Below are 19,650 nucleotides of genomic sequence, written 5' to 3' on the forward strand. Positions count from 1 at the left end.
AAAATCCCATAACCACAAGGTAAATCAAAATAGTCAAGAAAAGGTTTGTTTTGCAAATGGATTTCCGAATGCAATTTACAAAGAAATGTTGGTTAGATCCTTTGTAACAACGCTGGAAGATTTTTTTTAGAATTGGTGGTGAAATCGATAGAGAAATTTCTGAAGCATATGGGAGTAGTATACCAGAAGAGATCTTCGTAAAAATCACTAGAAGAATTCCTGAAAATTTTCCTCGAGGAATCTGAAAACAAATTCCTGAACAATGGTGTAAAAATCGCGTAAAAGTTTCTGAAGATCGCTTTGAAACCTCTTGAATTTGGCATTAAGTACAAGCAAAATAATAAAAAAGTGACTTTTGAGACCATTTTGCTTAAAATAGAGACTTTCAAGACCATTCGTTAGATATAGAGATTTGCATTAAAATAGAGATTAAGCCTTTACAAAGAGATCTGCTACTAATCCTGAATGTGTTCAAACCATGGCCCAGAGATGGTAACTGATTTATTTTTACAATTAATACCTAATTGAAATGAAAATCGGCTTGTTTGAAAATTTGGTCTTAAACATATCTTCAAATCATTTTTTACGATTAAGGGCCCCGCAACATTTTGGTAGATCCGTTTAAATTACAAAATAAACCTAGTTATCGATAATGAATTTTGAATAGGTATTTAGGCTACTCTTGCCAATGAAACCATTGATCCTGTGGCCAAAACAAATCGCAGATCAAGGTCTACATCAAACTCCTTGTTAACGTGTTAATTTTGTAGAAATCAAATTCCTAATATCAAATGAAATTCCTACAACGATTTGGGGCTCCTATGAACTCGGAGCCCGGTGCGGACCTATTACGATCGTAATCAGCCTATTACGATGAGAAATTGCAAAAACTTTATTTTGCAACTTTTTCACTCCAAGAAGAAGTTTTATTAGGTATTTTTTAAAACACTCTTTCTCTATGGCAGTATCATCTCAATTGAATAGAGAGTCGTCAAATTAATACGAAAGAAATTCGTCAATTTCAGTGTCAATCATGGCCGAAAATGTAATTGAAAATCTTTTCCATACATTTGATCAGCTTTTTTCCTTTTACACCTGTGCTATCTGTGGGCCCAGATAGCCGTAGCGGTAAACGCGCAGCTATTCAGCAAGACCAAGCTGAGGGTCGTGGGTTCGAATCCCACCGGTCGAGGATCCTTTCGGGTTGTAAATTTTCTCGACCTCCCAGGGCATAGAGTATCTTCGTACCTGCCACACGATATACACATGCAAAAATGGTCATTGGCATAGTAAGCTCTAGTTAATAACTGTGGAAGTGCTTATAAGAACACTGAGAAGCAGGCTCTGTCCCAGTGGGGACGTAACGCCAGAAAGAAGAAGAAGAAGACCTGTGCAAATGGAGCTGTTTCTTATATTTCATTATTTTTTCTCAAACCTTCACGCAAGCTTTAAAGGGATCAAATGAACATACCCATATACTATAAAATTCAGAAAAGGTAGAAAAGTAAACGGGCCACCTTATTTTTCCTACCTATTGAGAATACAATTAATGGATCGTTGCTCAATCGTGTTTAGATGTCTTCTTAGCCTTGTGATAGTGTGTATGGCTTTAGGTTTCTGTATTACTTCTATTTTTCACAAGCTTCCATCAGGAACTGCCGATTTTGATTTTAAAGCTCGGGGTAACATTGGTCAGTATATGGATGTTTATTAAAAACTAGTGATCCCGGCAACCAGAAGTCGCATAACAGTTTACGAACAAGGTCGTTTATCAGTACAAATAGCATCACTCCCGCACTACATGGAGTGCGAAATCGTTTGACCGACGAGTTTCCTCGCATAAAACGTTTTTTATTGGTTCATCTGTACATTTCGTTTCGTCCCGCATAAACATACAAAGTAAGTCGGATCAATCCGCACCAGCTGTCAAATCAATTTTTTGTTACAAATTAAGTCGTATAAGAGTACAGATTAGTTCGCAATAAAATATACACACTCGCATTGCATACTTCTTTTCTTCATATAAAATATGCACGTATATCGCCTCCACTTTTGTACGTATAAGGCCTTTTCGCGACATCTTAAACGTGAAACTTTGCGCATATAAGCATCGCATAACGCAAAAGGTGATTTTGTTATATGTACATTCTGGTTGTGTGGGTAATCTGCTGAAAAATGCCAAGACACCTCCCAAACAAAATGGCATATTAGTTTTCTCCCGTTCCACCGAATTTTCATAAAACTATCCAAATCTTTTCCTTCACACAAACACGTTGTAACTCTTAAAGAAGGCAAAAGCGAATCAGTTGTCCTGTTCTAATGCCATTTCGTGACACATTTATACAATTTATTTAAAAACGGATCGTTACACAATTATCTACACATTTATTAGGCCATACTCCTTCATCCTAGCACACCAGTAACATTTATCTATTTCGCGTCAAGGGTTTTAAAATGGTAAATATCAACTCCGATCGAGCTAGTTGCCGACGTAAGGAAAAACTAAATCTCTTACAAAACTACGATTCAAAAATTATGGAGAATCGAAGTAATCACGTTTTAACGTCATTGTTGCATGCTTCGTTCGGGAGTAATCTCACTCTCTTATGGTTTGGTTTGCTCCCTGTTTCCTTGCGATGATAAGTTGTGTCAATTGGCTTAGTGAACAACTTATGTTTCAACGAAGGGGCGTTGGGTGAATATTCCGAATTGCAAACATTCCCGTCCGCCCTGGAATTGCTGGATTTCTGAAATAAAAAGAAAATCTCTCGTGTGCAGGTGGACGGTCTAACTTTCTTCACTTTGCTATATGACCTTCAAATGCTTGAACCGATGATGGAAGGACACACAATTTATCAACAGATCTATCCAAGCTTCCCGTTGCTGTTTTCAAAGTGACAACTCTCATTACTCCGTCATCTCCAGGGTGTAGCTCGAGTATCCGTCCAATTTTCCACCGGAGGGGTGGCACGTTGACCTCTCGAATCCCGACCAACTGGCCAACAGATATTGGGACTGCTGGTCGCCTACGCTTTGTTCTTCCTTGTAGCTGCGACAAATATTCCAATCGTCATCCTTTCCAGAATTATTGCAACTTCTCATGCACTACTTGCCACTGTGTCAGTCGGTTCAATGGGACTAATGTGAAATTCGGATCCGGAAGTTGTTGCAACGATGCTCCGGTCAGGAAATGTGTGTTAGAGATTCCAAAAGTTTCTTGGTGAACGGATGACTTTTTTGAAGAACAATCGGATGCTTGGTATCTTCGCTCTCGGATGAATTGCTTAATCACCCTCCAACACGAATCAGATCTTGTGCCACCATTCCCAGCCTTGCTTCCACTTCGCTTTGAACGTTCCCTGCTGCACACGCCGAATGATCACACGTTCGACCTCTCGAAATTCTTCTGAGGAAAGCACACCGTCGCTTGCCAGGTTCAACCAGCTTCCAAAATCCTCTTGGTGGTTCGAACAGTGTGCTACAGTTCGACGACTTTCCTTCTCCACATCTTCGGTTATCGGAATGGCTGATTGTGTTGGGCATGACTCCGGATCGGTTCGAAGCCATGGTGGGCCTTCCCACCACAAACTACAGCCTTGTATTTGGTCGGGTTTCACACCACGTGAAATTAGGTCAGCCGGATTGTCACTTCCGAGAACATGACGTCAAATTCGGTTTTACGACAGTCCTTGGACCTTTGCCATGAAAGTCGTCCATGTCGAGGGAATCGCCTCAATCCACTGTAGAACGAATGTGGAATCTGTCCAGAAGAACACTTTCACTACATCCATTTTGATCGCTTCCAGAACTCTTTCTGAAAGCTGCGCCGCCATCAAGGTGCCACACAATTCCAACCGTGGGATGGATTGGCACTTCAACGGTGCTGTTAATAAAACTACTCCTACGGCTTCGGAAGAATCTACACTTCTCATGTAGGCGCAAGCGTCGTATGTTTGCACAGACGCATCCGAAAAGAGATGCAGTTCTACGATGACTGCCTTCGGTTTGACCACACATTTTTCAATCGCTAATTTGTTTAGCGGAAGCAGCTGCACGTGAAAACTTCGCCAGTCAGTGTCGACAACTGGTAGTAGTGGGTGTTCTCAGTCCAACTTCTTCCCTTTATCGTTTTCTAAACACCATAATAGCTGCATAAATACCTTTGTTGTCGTTATGACCGGTCTAATCAGACCGAGAGGGTCAAAGAGCGTCACGATGATCGACAAGACTCTTCGCTTCGTCAATTTCTCCATTGTGCCAATTTCGGGTATACTGAACCGGAATTTCAGGACATCTGCCGTCGGATGCCACACTAGTCCTAGGGTTCGCACCGCTGGATCTGGATCTAGTTAGACTCTTTCCTTTCTCACTACAGCGAGATCTTCTTCTGCTATGCCCTGCAATACCAAACGACAATTAGAAGCCCATTTAGTCGGAATCCGCCTTTTCGGGTCATTTCGTCTAGCTGGGTTCGTAGTTCCAATGCTATTCGTCGCTATTGAGTCGGCTTGCTCGTCCAAAGCAAGTTGCTTCAGTGTCCTGGTAGCGAGGAATGGGGCGGATTTTGAACCGTACGTGACCGTCGTCAACTCGTATGTACTACTTAACTTCTTCACTGGGATCCGTGCGCCACAGGATGGTTTGAAGTGATGCGTCTTCTTCACTGATTCCAATTTGCCGGAACATCTTCTCGACGTCCGCAACCACCATGATCTATCTTGATCAGCTTCGTAGGATTATTGACTGAAGATCATCCTGAACAATCGGTCCCACTAGTAATGTATCGTTAAGCAACGTCGCTGTTGACATTTTACACGACGCGTCAAAACACCACTCGAACCTTCGTGGTGCTTTCCTCCTTTACTACTGGATAATGGGGTAGGTTACAACGAATCTTGTTGTGTCCTTCCGAATACGCATCTGCCTTGCGCATATGGCCTAGCTTTAGGTATTCTGACATAAACTGGTTGTATTGGTTACGCAACACTGAATCCCTCAGTAATCTATGTCCCAAGCTTTGAAACCGTCGGTAAGCGATATCTCTTGACTCGCCAAGCCTTCCAAAATCGGCTTCATCCTTTGGTAATGCGACTATGTATCGACCGTCCGAACCTTTTCGAACCGATTGAATATACTGTTACTCACAGCACACTTTATCCGGGGACTGGGCGAATTAATCTCTTCGCAGGACAAAAATCGGGTAAATGGTAAATGGTATTAAAAATCGTGAAAAAGTGCTGGATTTCTAGCACTAAGTCGACATTCTTGGATATGAGAAAGGCCAGGTCTGCCAATTTCACGCCGGCCAGAGTTTCCCATCCAGCCATGTCCACATTGGCTATTGGAAGATCCGCTGTCACCCTTGGCAGTAACTCTATCCTTCTCGAAAAGTTGGAATTCCTCGATCATATTGAAACTGCGACCTTCATACTGGCTCGCCCGATTTCAAACGCCGAAACCTCTGGTCGTTGCCGTTGAACCCTTAACTGTTGCGAGAAGCGATTTGTCAAAAAGTTGCACTCCGATTTGCAATCCAAAAGGGCTCTCACCGGAACTTGAGTTCCATCCTCACCTTCCACACGATAGCTGTTGCTAGAAGTACTGACGATGTACGGTTGCTGGATACGTTGCACGGTACCAGGATAGGTGTTCCATGGGGAATCCTTAGCCCCCCTCGTGGTTGGGTACTGCTGCCCACTACTGCAGTTCATTCTGTAGGCGACCCATTCCTGTTTTCATTGGAAGACGGTCGGAAACAAACCAAAGTGTGGTGTTTGCCCTTGCAGTTCCGACACACAAAACGAGAGCGACAATCCTTCGCTCGATGTCCGCACCTAAAACAGTTCCGGGAGAGAACGTTGATTCGCAACACCTTGTCGCGGACGGTTGTGGACATCCGTTGGAATGCCGAGCAGTGGTAAAGCAGGTGGGTTTCCGAGCATACTACACAGCGTCGCACTGCTGACTGAGCTATATTGTAGCTGGAGTGTAGGTTGGATAGTTTCCTCTTCAACATAAGTTCTGGCTTTAAATGGGACGATTTTGTAGGTAGGGATCCCAGAACCTCGACTCTACGTTGGAGGAATGCAGATCTTTAACGCTGTCCAAGTAACCATAAGCACTAATAATAAGCCCTTAATCAGCATCATAGATGCGTACATGCATTATAATAGCACCACAAATGCTTACACACCTTATAACAGCACTTCCGCAGCATATAAACCCTATTACAGCATAATTAATGCTTCTAAGCCTGATGCAGACAAACATTAAATAAGCACTATATTGGCTTTATATTCGAATACAGGGCATGTTCAAATTCCATCCAGTGTTTTGACAGATATACCACGTGCTTTGTGTTTGCATATAGTGGTAAGAGGAAGTCAAACATAAATCTTCTCACTACTACAATTGCAGGTTTTATGACGGAGAAAAGTGATGGTTTAAATTGGTCACTTTTCTTTCCAATACTATTCATCTTATGTGGCCGTAGGAGCAAAGGAGCAGGACAACAACTCAACAATACGGGTGTCGCAGGTTCGAGACGCAAAATGAGGAATTTCATCATCATAAAACAAGGATCAAAATGTGGCAATTGCAAGTCCTCAAAAAGATGAAAACACTACCAAAACGAATATGTCTAATACGGAGAAGTATTATCTGTATCATTTTATTACATTTTTTGCATACTATTAGATGTTTCCGGTTTCATTCATTCATTTATTTACCTCGTGTACCAGTTGCTTGGCCGCATACGCGAAAGCTCTCTGGCTGCGTACGCGAAAGCACAAAATATTCGCCCTAAAAACCTGACGAAAACAACTGACGTTTCTCACGTGGTCTTATATCAGCATTAGTGGTGCAGAGAAGCACGGTTATATCTTGGCACTATAATGGCATGCTATTTCGCCTTTTCTGGCATTATAATAGCATTATATGCGTATATAAAACTGACATGCATCAAATGATTACCCCATATGCGCATATAATGCTGTTATCGTGCCGCATTATCGTGCTTACTGGTTACTTGGGTTTCCTGCTCCTTCGTCGATGAAAATTCCTCCTAATTTCTCCTTGTGGCTGGATCTAGACGAACGAACAGGACATCCATAAGCGGCAGATTGTAATCGGCGGGTTGAACTAACTGATCCAAGGTTTGAATGGTTCGTTCAAATCCTTCCAACAGAAATTGGAAATCGGGAGCCGACTCCTTAGTCAGATTCGGGAGTTTGAAGAGTGCTTGCACCTGCCTCCGCTTCAACTGCTTGCTGTCGTTGTATCGCTAGGTGAGTGATCTGATAGTTGGCTCTTGTTATTGCCAGAGCCTTCGCTTCGCCGCACCCTTTCAGATAATGGATTTTTTCACATGTGGTTAGTGCGACTTCCAGTGTATGAGTGACGTATACAAGTCGCAGAAGCTCAGCCACTCGTCAATGTTGCCGTCGAAAGTCTGCAACTTGATTTGCGGCAATTGCACGTGCTCCATGGTCGGCTGTTGCGATGTATCAAGACTGTGAATGAATTGGTTAAAGTAGGGGGTTTCTCCAGTTCCTTTATTTTGTCCAGCAGCAATGCATTCATATCATAATACTTGCAGCCGAACTCGGATCGCTGAGTGGAGCAGATCTCATCCTCCTCGGTGAAGTCCTAGTGGGTCTTGATGCCCAGGATCAAATCGTTCACCTTCTCCCACAATTCATCAAATTTTTCTAGTCGCACCATTACCTGACTTGTCACTACACTCAACTTATCGACAAACCAAAAGATGTCCTGGAACATGTTGAGGAGTGACCTCCTGTGCTTCCAGGGAAGCTCCTCCGGGACTTCCAAGGAAGCTCCTGCGGGACTTCCAGGGAAGCTCCTCCGGGGCTTGCAAGTGCTAAAACGAATGTAGTATTTTTTTTTTAACATAGCGTGTGATAAAAAATTTTAATTATTGACTTTCTGATCACCCCTAATCTAACAATCCCGGTACTATCTGAGCAAACATATGCAGTAATAGAAAGCATACGTTTGTGACGGCCTCTCTTCCACACATGGAGGCCTTCGTTCGGTTGGTCGGTCAAATCGCTCCTCTCCGCTACTGTCTGATGGTTAGACTGAGTGATGCATGTATGATCAGTTTTTTATTTCAGCAGCACTCTCTCCTTCTCTCCCCTATGTTTTTTTAAACCATAATCACACACTATCACCAACCACTTCTCGCACACTCGCTCGTTCACTCACTAACTCCGTTCTCCCATCCATGCGTTTTCAAACCGCTCGTAGAGTTCTGTGTTGTTGCTGCGTTGCTTGCTGCCGTTTCTGCTGCTTCTACTCAACTCAACTCAACTCGCTATGCATACATGTAGGTATAGAGGAGTTTTTAGAAATAAAAATGTATGTACACAAAAATGACGCGCGCCTGAGTGTGTTTTGTGGGACCGACCGACCGATCGCCGACTGAACTGATGATGAGAGAGAACGCGCGCGCGAGAGAGAGGACTGGCAGGCAGGCAGACAGACGAGACAGGGCGAACTTCTACTACAAGCAGCACACGCAGCAGAGCGCACAAAACCGAACCGGGGAAGATTATAATGCTAAAAAGTTTGAGGACCAAAAACTTTTTCTAAAACCAGTCGAGTTTTTGCCTTGCGCTGATTAACACACATTTTCGGGGCCCCTTGGCGCGTAGAAGCAGCTATAGCCTAGCGTAGAGCCTTCCTTCTCTGCTTACGACGGTGCGTCGACGGCAAGCAAAAGTGTGTTCGGGGTTTGGAGTTTTTCGCGCCGCGATCCCTCCAATCACTCGTGGTGGTTCTATTTGAAGAGATTTTTTTGGTGGAGATTTTTTTTTTGTGATTCGTGTTTACCGATCGTCATCGTCAGTGACAGCATAAAAAGTGTTCTTAGCAATTGACTTAGAAGGGGGTGGCAAGTGCATTGGTTAATAACAGTTTGGCGCTTATTGGAAAACGCGCGCGCCTTTCGAAAGACGGTTTTTGCGTCATGCGAATGACATTATTTTCGGCGGAAGAGTTATCAAGAGATTCTATGCGCTTGGTTGGGTTTTGAATAACCCGGAATAGAACACCGACGACCTGCACGAGAACGGAGCTGCGGTGACGAGGAGCGCTTTCCGTCCGTTTCGAAGAGTCGTTCGCCCGCACCCGCGTGTTGCAGCAGAGCTTCGTTTTTTTGGGTTCGTTTTTTGAGTCATCGGTCTCTGTTGTTATGCGAATTATTTTTTCGCTATATACCACATAAAACAGAGGCGTCCTGCTCTCCACCCCCGCGCATCATCGAACGCGTCCGTCCGCCACTTTGGGACCGTTGTCGTAAAATTCTTCGTACGTGAGAGCTTGCGGCGGCAAAGGTTTTTTTTTTCGTTTTTTTGAAAGCAATTTTTGCCCCTTTTTCCGCTGTCTATCGCCGTCGAGAGAAGAGAACCCAAAACAACTGAGAAAATCCAGACATCTGAAGGGAAAAACGTGAAAGAAACGTCTGCGTAGTGTGAGTGATACGAAAAAGTGCTGGAAAAACGATTTGCATGGTTTATCGACCGAAAGGAAAATAAACAAAAGAAAAAATAAACTTCAAAGTGATAAGACCGGAAGTAAACAGTAAACGTGGGTGATCTATATGTGAAGCGCGTACAGTGACGGTGTGGTGTCCTCGAGTAGTTGAATGTGGTTCGTGAATACCGAAGTCGTGCCTTACCGTGCAGTTCTGTGACCGTTTGTTGGGTCACGCTACAATCCGCCAACATTGATCTTTTTTCGTCGCAACCCGTCCCCGGAAACGGCTCCAAGATTCTCTCCCTACAACATCACCACCACCCCCATCATCCCTCGGCCGGCACCCTGGAGGGTCGAACGATCGAATATCGGCCCGGCGGCGGGTTGGACTACCACAACTCGCCGCTGATGGCCGAAATCCCGACCGGTGACTACAGTCACATCCACCGTTCCATCGACCAGCTGCGGTCGATGAACGAACGTGGAATGCTTGGTCAGCTGAATGCCCTGACGGCCGGCAACTCGACAGACCTGCGATCGGCCATCGCCGTCCACGAGTACAAACCGTACATCAGCGATTTGCGACAGCAGCAAAATATCGAACGAATCGACTATGCCGCCGTGGTGCACAAACAGGCCCTGGACGAACAGCACCGGATAGCCGCCAACAACAACAACAATTCGGACAACGATCTACGCCACCAGGAGGATCAGAAGCCGGTGCTGCATTACAGTGCGCCTTCGACGCCGCCGACGCCACTGTCCATCAGCGAGACGCAGATGCACGAGTCCAAGGTAGGTCCCATTTGAATGTGTTTCGAGCTGTGCTTCTTCCAGGCGAGGTGTGAAGAAGAACCTCGGTCCCCAAAACGAACCTCTATTCTTTTCTATTCGATTTGCATACACACGGACACGTTCTCGATTGCCTAACGGGCAGTTTGCGCAAAGGGATAAGCTCGGCGAATACCGTAAGGTCCTTGCCACTCTGGTTTCAATCTACGACCATCACCGTCTAAAAGAAACGAGACGATCTTATAGGATTTTCTGATTATCTTTTTGGTCTTTTCCGGGGTAAACCGGTTTGTGGGAAAAATGGGTCCCAAACACTGCTGTGAAAGCAACCTTGAAGGGAATATTAGTTCTTCGTTTAAGAGATTCCAAATTTGCTATCGTGCTGTCTCAACAGACTTTCTAACTCATGATGCAGACACAAAAGCTTAAATTAATTTGAATAAAAATACAAGAAAACCATGTTTTTAACGCAAACTCGACTTAGCCTATATATTCCAGTATAAAAACTTTGAAGTAATAAGCGAAAAATTTTCTATCAGTAAAAACTAGATATACTTGAGCTCCGGGAAGACTTAATTCCCCCGATTTTTTGAACTAAAAACAGTTTATTCCAATTAATTTTGCGCAATATTCGTCTCTCTGTAAGACAAGATGAGAGCTTATAACTCATCCGATGTAACAACGAATCATATTTTGAAAGGAGTTTCACTCTAATACAAATTAACAAAGATTTTTGGAACGGCTATGAACGGCGTTTATTTTTCAGAAAAATCTCTGATTTTCACAATTTGGAGGATTTAATATGAAAATCGAACGCGCAATCTGAAACTATCTTGAGAATAAAAATTTAGAATATGTTTCTGCTCAGTATGATTTGTTTTAAAATATATAGGTTGGGTACTTTCTTTCCCGCAACTTATATACAGACATTGTATTTGTGGTGCAAAACATGTTTATTCCAGGGCTTGTAATGAGTCACTTTTTAGTGATCTGTAGAATTCCGGCGAACAATTTCTTCAAAGAGAAGAAATTTTCTTCCATTACTCATCAGCAAGAAAATTTTCTTTTTTCGAAGAAAATTCGCACCGGAATTCGTCTACTGGTCACTATTCTCGACATAGGGAAAGTGTACCAGTTATGACCATAGTGGTTCCCTAATTGGCCATATGCAAAATTTGGCTAACTTTTACATTTTTAATCTTTTTGAATGTTTTAACATGAAGATTTATCCTTTATTTTACTGCTAAAACCCAAAAGATTTTTCAAAATGTGAAGGCATTCAAGATATCACGTATGGCGAAATAGAGAACCACTATGGCCATAACTGGTACACTTTCCCTAGCTACTAAATGTCACTATTTGCAACAAAAAGTCACTAAATTCACGTTTTTCACTGAAATTGTAACTAAAGTCACCTTTTCTTAGCACCAATGATAAAAAATGACAATTTGGCATTATTATTATTCAAATTTTTGTTGCTCTTATAAAATCTTTTTTTTATCTTAAAATCAAAACGTCAAGGAAGGAATAGATTTCCGACACAATTACTGGTGAAATTTAGGTGAATATTGTGTATTTTTTTTCTGGTAGATTGTCTGAAAAATGTCGAATTTCTTGCAGAACTTTGTGATGAAATGCTGGCTAAATTTAAAAAACAACTTGAAGTTGAAATTTATGCAAGGTATTGGATAAAACTAGGTTGAAACCCGAAACATATTTATCAAAGACAAATTGAATAAACTGCGGGCAGAATATTCAGAGTTATTGTCGGTAGGAAGCCAGAAGCGATGTTCTTTCTCACCGTTCGAAGGAATCTTACAACAACTCTTACAGATGGTATGCCAACAACTTTTCTGGTATCAAAAAATGTTGTAGAGATTCGTTGAATATCCTTCTGGGAATTTCTTAAATTTATGCTGGATTTTTCTAAGAATTCTATCAAAAATTTATTCAAATAATACTTCCTAGAATCTATTATTTTCTTCCTTGTTATTAAATTTTGAATTTTGCCAGGAATTTCACGAAAAAAAAAATCTCTTAGAAATCAACCAATAAATATAAAATATGTTATCGAAAATACATATGTCGAAACTGTAACATGAATTAGTCTCAAAATTCCAAAGATTTTTTTCGCTGAAAATTAATTTGCACCTTCAGTTAAAACCCGCAGTTAATTTGTGTTATATAGCCATTGACACTTTAAGTTATTTCACCAGAAAATCGTTCTCAAGTTTTTTTCTGCGGAATTTATGGACTTGTAATGCCTAAGATGGTATCTTTTTATCTTTCTCTTAAAATTGTAGGCTGTGTCATAAAATGGGCGTGGCCAGTTGTTATATCTCTTATCTCCGGTAGAACTGCTTTCCAAAATAGTTTTCCATAAGTAATTCGAAAGAGCGGCAGAGTTAATATCAAGATAGTTTTCAGTAAGCAATTTTCAAAATATGTCCCGTAAAGAAGGAGGGAGATCCTCTCCTCTCTTTTTGACATTCTTTTCCCTAGGCTGATACATATTGTTATTGGGTTACCCAATTGCAATTTAACACAATAAAGCCCTTCCTCGGACACATTACCGTCAATAAAGATTTAAAAGCGCTTAAGTTCACCAAATTTCAAATTTTGAAGTCACTGTTTAGTCACTATTTGGTCATTATTCGGTCACTATTTTAATAATTTTAGTCACCAAAGTCACTATTACTTTGCTGGCTGGCCGCTACTAGCTTTGTTATTTGTAAACTTCTAATCTCTTAGAATAGTGATATATTTGGCCATAGAAAGTGTTTTAAATAATTTCTACGCTCAGCTTCATTGCCAAATTCTGAAATTGTGATAAATGCTACAAAATTCCGTGAAACAATATTTTCTTTAAAATCTTAGCCAATCTCACATTTTGAATCAGGTGCATTTTATTTGTGGTTTGGAGATTATCAAAACGAAATAATATTATATTTTTCGGAATACAATAGTTTTCATATTTCGAACAGTGTCGATTTTGAAGATATTGATTGATACTTCTTCTTCTTCTTTCTGGCGTTACGTCCCAACTGGGACAAAGCCTGCTTCTCAGATTAGTGTTCTTATGAGCACTTCCACAGTTATTAACTGAGAGCTTTCTTTGCCGATTGACCATTTTTGCATGTGTATATCGTGTGGCAGGTACGAAGATACTCTATGCCCTGGAAATCGAGAAAATTTCCTTTACGAAAAGATCCTCGACCAGCGGGATTCGAACCCACAACCCTCAGCATGGTCATGCTGAACAGCTGCGCGTTTACCGCTACGGCTGGGCCCGGTTGGGACGATTGATACTTCCACAGGACTTGAATCATAGAAAAATATATCATCCTGTGATGAAACGGGATTTTTTTTTAAAAATCACCATGAATAGTCTAGTGTTCGTAATATGAGTCGGTTTCTGAATTTAAGACAAAACCATGTGTTCAAGAAGGCATCGTCACCTATTTTTGTTTAAATCTTCGTAAAGCATGTCATTGAAAATTTCAAATTTTGGTTATGCAAAACATCTTTACTGGATTGTGCAAAAATCTCATCGAAATTTGATTTGCCTGCACATCCCCAGCTGCTTATAGAAACAGGCATGAAGTCTCCCCAACTCCCCTTTACTACATCAGAATCCGTAAAAAGAGCTAAATGAGTGACACAGTGTGTAAAGATTTAATACTGAGTTATCTGAAATATATTTTTTGATAATCTAGAGTATTCGATGGTTTCGATGAGGATTTATTTTAACGCAAGCTTATTTTGTGATTTTGCAAAATTAAGTTATTCATTGTTGAATGTGTTTTTAGTTTTACTTAGAGGATACAAGCATTATATTTCAAAACGGCGTATCTAACACTCCGAGGAGTTCGAGAAAAATTCGATGCAATGTATTTTGAAGCATTTCAATTTATGGTTGAAAGGTTCTACATTTTTACTATTGCTATCTACTAAAAGATGGAAAAAAAGAACACTGTTTCTAACCACTACTAAGCAATGCCGATTTGTTTTGAATCAAATTGAAATTTTGATAAAATTATCAAATGAACCGTTTTGATTTGTGCTTGACACAAACCCTATGATGATTCGTATGATGGTTGTTACATACATCTTGCTTGACAGTTTGTTTTGCACTTGCGTCACATCAGATACACCGGTTTTTGTGTTGAAGTTGCGCATACGTCGGTTTAAAAATTCTCATAAAAATAACTTAATAAGGTTAATAAATCATCAGTTGCGTTGTTCAACTACAACGAACATTGGCTTTAGAATGTTTCCGATTTCAACTTGACTAAGAGGACTCCTGTGAGGACGGAGCCGTGAGTAACAAAAGTAGATGGAGAACTAAAATTTGTGAGAAATATTGCTTAAAATAAAACCGAATACTGATGCATTACACTTTTTATATTAAATTTAGGGGAGAGATTATTAGAGTATGTTTGAAAACTACAAATTGAACTTCACTGATGCATGCAAAATATTGACAATTGAGTGATGATAACCTAAAAAAAGCTTATTTTCTTGATTAAATTTGCCTAAGCTTTTTGTAGGTGAATCTCCCTGGTAAATTAAAAATTCCAAGCCAATATCAAATTTTGAAATCGAACCATTAAACTGCTGAAAATATCGTCCAATCAGCTTGTTTTCCTCGAACAGTGCAATTTTCGAATAAAACGTATTGAATACCAATTTTTTCAACAAATTTCAACTAGTATTGCTCTTCTAGATATATAAATACATTTACCAGTGTTGAGCATGTCCCAGACAACCAGAAGTCGCATAACAGTTTACGAACAAAGTCGTTTATTTAAACAAATTGCATCACATCCGCACTACATGGTGGATGGAATCGTGTGATCGATGGGTTTCCTCGCATAAAACGTTATTTTTTGAGTTCATATGTACCTTTTGTTTCGTCCCATATACTTGTACAAAGTTAGTCGGATCAATCCGTAGCAGCTGTCAAATGATCTTTGTTATCATAAATTAAGTCGCATAAGAGTACAGTTCTCAGTAAAATGTACACACTTGCATTGCATGCTATTGTTCATCATATAAAAATGTACGTATATCGCCTCCACTTTTGTACGTATAAGACCTTTTCGCATCGTCTTTTACGTGAAACTTTCCACACATAAGCATCGCATAACGCAAAAGGTGATTCCGTTATACGTGCATTTTGGTTGTCTGGGATATGTTTAATAATAAAATTTAAAAATCTAATTTTACAATTGGGGATTTTTTTTATTTCCGTACGGGTTTGTGCCGAAAGGTCTCAGATTTTCATGAAACTTTTTCGAAAAAAAAGTACATTTAAAAAATTTCAGCGATTAAAGCTTATAAAATTATCTTCTCAAAAATATTTTTTTGAAAATTTTCCACGAGTTGGAGCATAGTTTTTCCGGCTTTTCTTGACGAATTTTCTCAACGGTGAAAAATTTTGTGGAAAACTTTTTCCAGTTAATATTTTTTTTTATTCCTGAGAAAATTTGCTTTCACTTTCATAATAAAACTTTGTTTCTACGATGCTTCGTTCTTGAGTTATGGTTTTACAAAGTAAGTAGTGTCAGAGGAAAACAAAAAAATTCCAACTGAGTTTTCCGGAAAAATAAGCGACCCTAAATTTTTCTCAATTTTTTTTATTCATATATTGATGAGCCCTGCCTGTGGAAAAAGTTTCATGAAAATCTAAGACCCTTCAGCCCACTTTGTACAAAAAAAAAAATCCCCAATTTACATCGTAAGAATAATTCGAAGTAATTTGGCTACTCGTACACTTCATTTGTGAATGAAAAGACGAAGGTCGAAGACTTCGTGTCATCTGAGCAGATTGTAAAACAAATTAGATATTTTTTATCTTACTTGTAAAAATTAAAGATTTATTGCAATCCTTCCAAAATTCAACTAAAGATAATCCATTGTAAAATAAAAGATTTTAACTTTAAACCTCTGAGAAGAAATGTTATCACGATGGGAAAAGTTCCAATAAATTACTCTTTTGGAAACACCATCAGATCATGAGACGACTTTGTGAATTCGATACCAACAGGCTAGTTCGACTGATCTATGAAAGGCCCATAAATTCACTCCAGTAAATTTAAACATGAGAATACAATCATAATGCACCTTGTAAAACCCAACTTCGACGACAAAAAAAAGCTGAACCACCTCAAAAGCGCATAATAAGTATTAACCCCCAAGCGCTCGCAGCTAATCCCTTTTCATCGCGCTTCACCTGCGCACTCTCGCCACCTTCGGAGACGACGCGGTTAATCCAATTTCAATAATTATCGCGCAAGATTCATCGCCGACGATGAGGGCTCTTTCTCCGACTCGCCACAACGCCATCATTGTACAGGGTGGCCGAGCTACCGCCACCTATGAAGCCCAATTGCACTGTACCTACCTAAGTACCTACCTACTTACTATTGGACGACCTTCGTTGTACTTAAAACATATGCCTCTTCGTCGCCCCGCCCGCGCTTCTCTACTTCTCTGCTGGCGGGGCCGACTCATGTTGGGGAGCTTTGTTATGAATTTTCATCGCCAGGTATAACTGCGCCAAGTCTAGCTCTCAATAGCGGCTGCCGTAAGTGAGTACCGTAAAACGGGGCAACTTTGATAGTTTTTTGGAACAAAATCTGACTTACTCGAATTGCCAGAGCATAGAGTGTCTTTGTACCTCTTCATCGATTGGCAAACAAAACTCTCAGTTAATTACTGTGGAAGTGCTCATAACAACACTAAGCTGAGAAACATGCTTTTTATTGGTGAGGAAGTAACACCAGAAAGAAGAACCTATAATTTAATATTATTGCTTTTGTAACTGAATTGGCGAATGCTCCTAGAGAACGTCGATTAATTTTAGGAATTGAATGAATAATTTTTAGAACAAATCATGTCCAAATCTGCCTTAGCCGAATGGTTAGAGTCCGCGACTACAAAGCAAAACCATGCTGAAGGTGTCTGGGTTCGATTCCCGGTCGGTCCCGGATCGTTTCGTAATGGAAATATCCTTTACTTCCCTGGGTATAGAGTATCCACACGATACACAAATACGAAAATGGTGGAAGTGTTCATTGAGCACTAAGCAGGGAAGGACGTAATGTCAAGAAGAAGAAAAGTTAAACCAGAATTATCAAAATTACCCCGTTTGACGGTACCTGCACGCACAAAAAGCAACAGTTTTCATTCGCGACGTCGGTCGAAGACGACGACGACGATGGTGCGATGATGTGAAAACGCGATGATGTTAATGAATTAATTAAAATGAAAAGCTCGAAAGCGCGCACTGCTCTGGCTTTGTTGCCGAAGAAGCTGAAAAGGGCATCTAGGTATACCTACAGTGACGATGAGGGATCAACGCGTCGTTTCAGTCCTAAACTTGCGGTGTTCCCCAAACAGTTATTATAGAACAAAAATCATCATCAAATATATGCTCAGCAGTCGTTTATAACTAAGCTGCACGTTTGGCAGAATTAACCAGCTTAATTTGATCACAATTCAGATTACGATAACTTTTTTGCTTCTCGATTATTTTCATCATTGTTTCCACAAGTTTTCAAAAAAAAAATCGTCTAGTCTTAAAGTCTGTGCCGATATTTGGTTTTATGGGTCCGGAGATATTCCAAAATTCCTTCGGGGATCAACGCGTAGCCATTACTCACATAAATTTCTCAGGTCAAAGAATTTTCAACGTATTCGGATATTCACTCTTCGGAACAATACATTAATGAGAGTATGTTGTGAAAAAATGAAGCAATTTGCTGCAGCCGTCTTTCAATAATGAGTATTTAGGTTTCTGGTACTACGAAGGCCAAATAAAGATCTTTGAAACTTAAAAAACAACATATTATAGTTTTCAGATATCTCCGAGAATACTGATCCGATTTGTATGATATTTTCAAAGTAGCTCCTCATTACCTGGCATTGTGTAGTCCACTTTTATATATTTTGATAAATTGATCAAGAAATAAATGGCCACCATCGGAATATCTTTAAATGAACCATCGGAATATCTTTAAAACCAGATCACCAATGATCAATATCGACACGGAACTAGAAGAGTTTTTTGAGAACTTGTGAAAAAATGGTGAAATCATATTGAGAAACAAAAAAATTATCGCGATTTGATTCTTTTTTGGGATAGTATATGTAGCTGCTGGTAAAGAGGTTAAGTCCTTATAATGATTGATATAATTTCAAAAATTTAGAGGTTATTAAAAACATGTAAACGGTTTTTCATTTACTATGATTAACAGAATAAACAGGATGCAGAGCTACTTGGACACTTCCATGATTCACTTCGGCAGGGGGGCAATGAGAAGCAGTTTAATACGACGCTTATTGTGGCCAAATATAAGCTCAGTAGATTTCAAAAAAAAAACTCTTGGCATGCACACTATTTTAATTCAAGTTTGTAAAAAGCCTCTAGTTTTAATAAAAAGTCTCTGAACTTCAGGAATCCTTTTAGTTTTTTCGCCAGACATTTATTCTTGAATACCTTTGGCTATTTCTCCAGGATCCCTCCTGGAATTTTTCTAAAATTCATTCGCCATCGATCCAGCAATTCCAGCGATTTTCCACGGGATGTATCTAGATGAATTTTCTTGAACACTTCAAAACAGCAACCTCCAATAGTTTCCACTGATGTTGTTCTAGTGTTAGATTATCATCCACAGAAACTACCTAGAAAATCCACAAAAGTGTATTGCATAGGTTTTGAAGAATTCGCCTAAGGATTTTTACAATAAACTGTAAAAGAATTTCTACCCCGACTTATCCAGTGTTTTCCAAGAATTTTCAATAACTCTCCATTAAAGCATCAACAATTACTCGTTGATTACGAGTTGTTAATGGATTTCTTCAAATAACCCTTCAGGATTAAAAAAAATCCCTGAGGGGTTATTTGAAGAAATTTATCAACAACTCTTCCAGCAATTCCTCTATAACTGTTACTTGGGACTACCCATGCAGTTTTTCTAGAAACTTCTCTAAGAGTTTTTCCAGCATTTCATTCAAGATTTACTCTGCCAAAAATTACTCGATTAATTACTCCAGTAAAATCTTCTTGGACTCTTAAAAAGCTAATTTAAAATTTCGCTCCAGTGAACTCCTACAAAAATTTCTACAGGATTGTCTGACGTTTTCAAGGAATTCCTCTAGAAAATCCTCTTAGATTTCTTCATGCATCCAGTTTTTTCAGATATCCTTGTAGAAATTTATCAAAGGCTACTTTTTAACTGACATATGTTTGATCAGAGGTTGCTTTAGAATTTTATCAAAAAAATATTCCCTGAAGTTTTTTTTTCAATTTCTCCAATAATTCCTTAAAAATTCCTCTCACATATCTCTGGAGAC

The 19,650-nt window shown here is 39.9% G+C and overlaps 1 protein-coding gene across 3 annotated transcripts in view; it reads left to right on the plus strand.

Moving 5' to 3' along the window:
• Positions 1 to 8,524: 8,524 nt before the first annotated feature.
• Positions 8,525 to 19,650, plus strand: part of LOC5565476 (zinc finger protein rotund) — a 118,561-nt gene continuing 107,435 nt past the window's right edge. Inside the window, exons 1-2 of one of the 3 annotated variants that reach the window (XM_021849350.1) lie at positions 8,525 to 8,742; positions 9,426 to 10,293. In XM_021849350.1, coding sequence (XP_021705042.1) covers positions 9,907 to 10,293 — 387 coding nt within the window. In that variant the 5' untranslated portion in view covers positions 8,525 to 8,742; positions 9,426 to 9,906. Of the gene's footprint in view, positions 10,294 to 19,650 lie in introns of all 3 variants that reach the window. The other 2 variants (XM_021849351.1, XM_021849349.1) reach the window with 2 other exon arrangements.

This window comes from Aedes aegypti, chromosome 3, assembly GCF_002204515.2.
Source record: "Aedes aegypti strain LVP_AGWG chromosome 3, AaegL5.0 Primary Assembly, whole genome shotgun sequence".
NCBI lineage: Eukaryota > Metazoa > Arthropoda > Insecta > Diptera > Culicidae > Aedes > Aedes aegypti.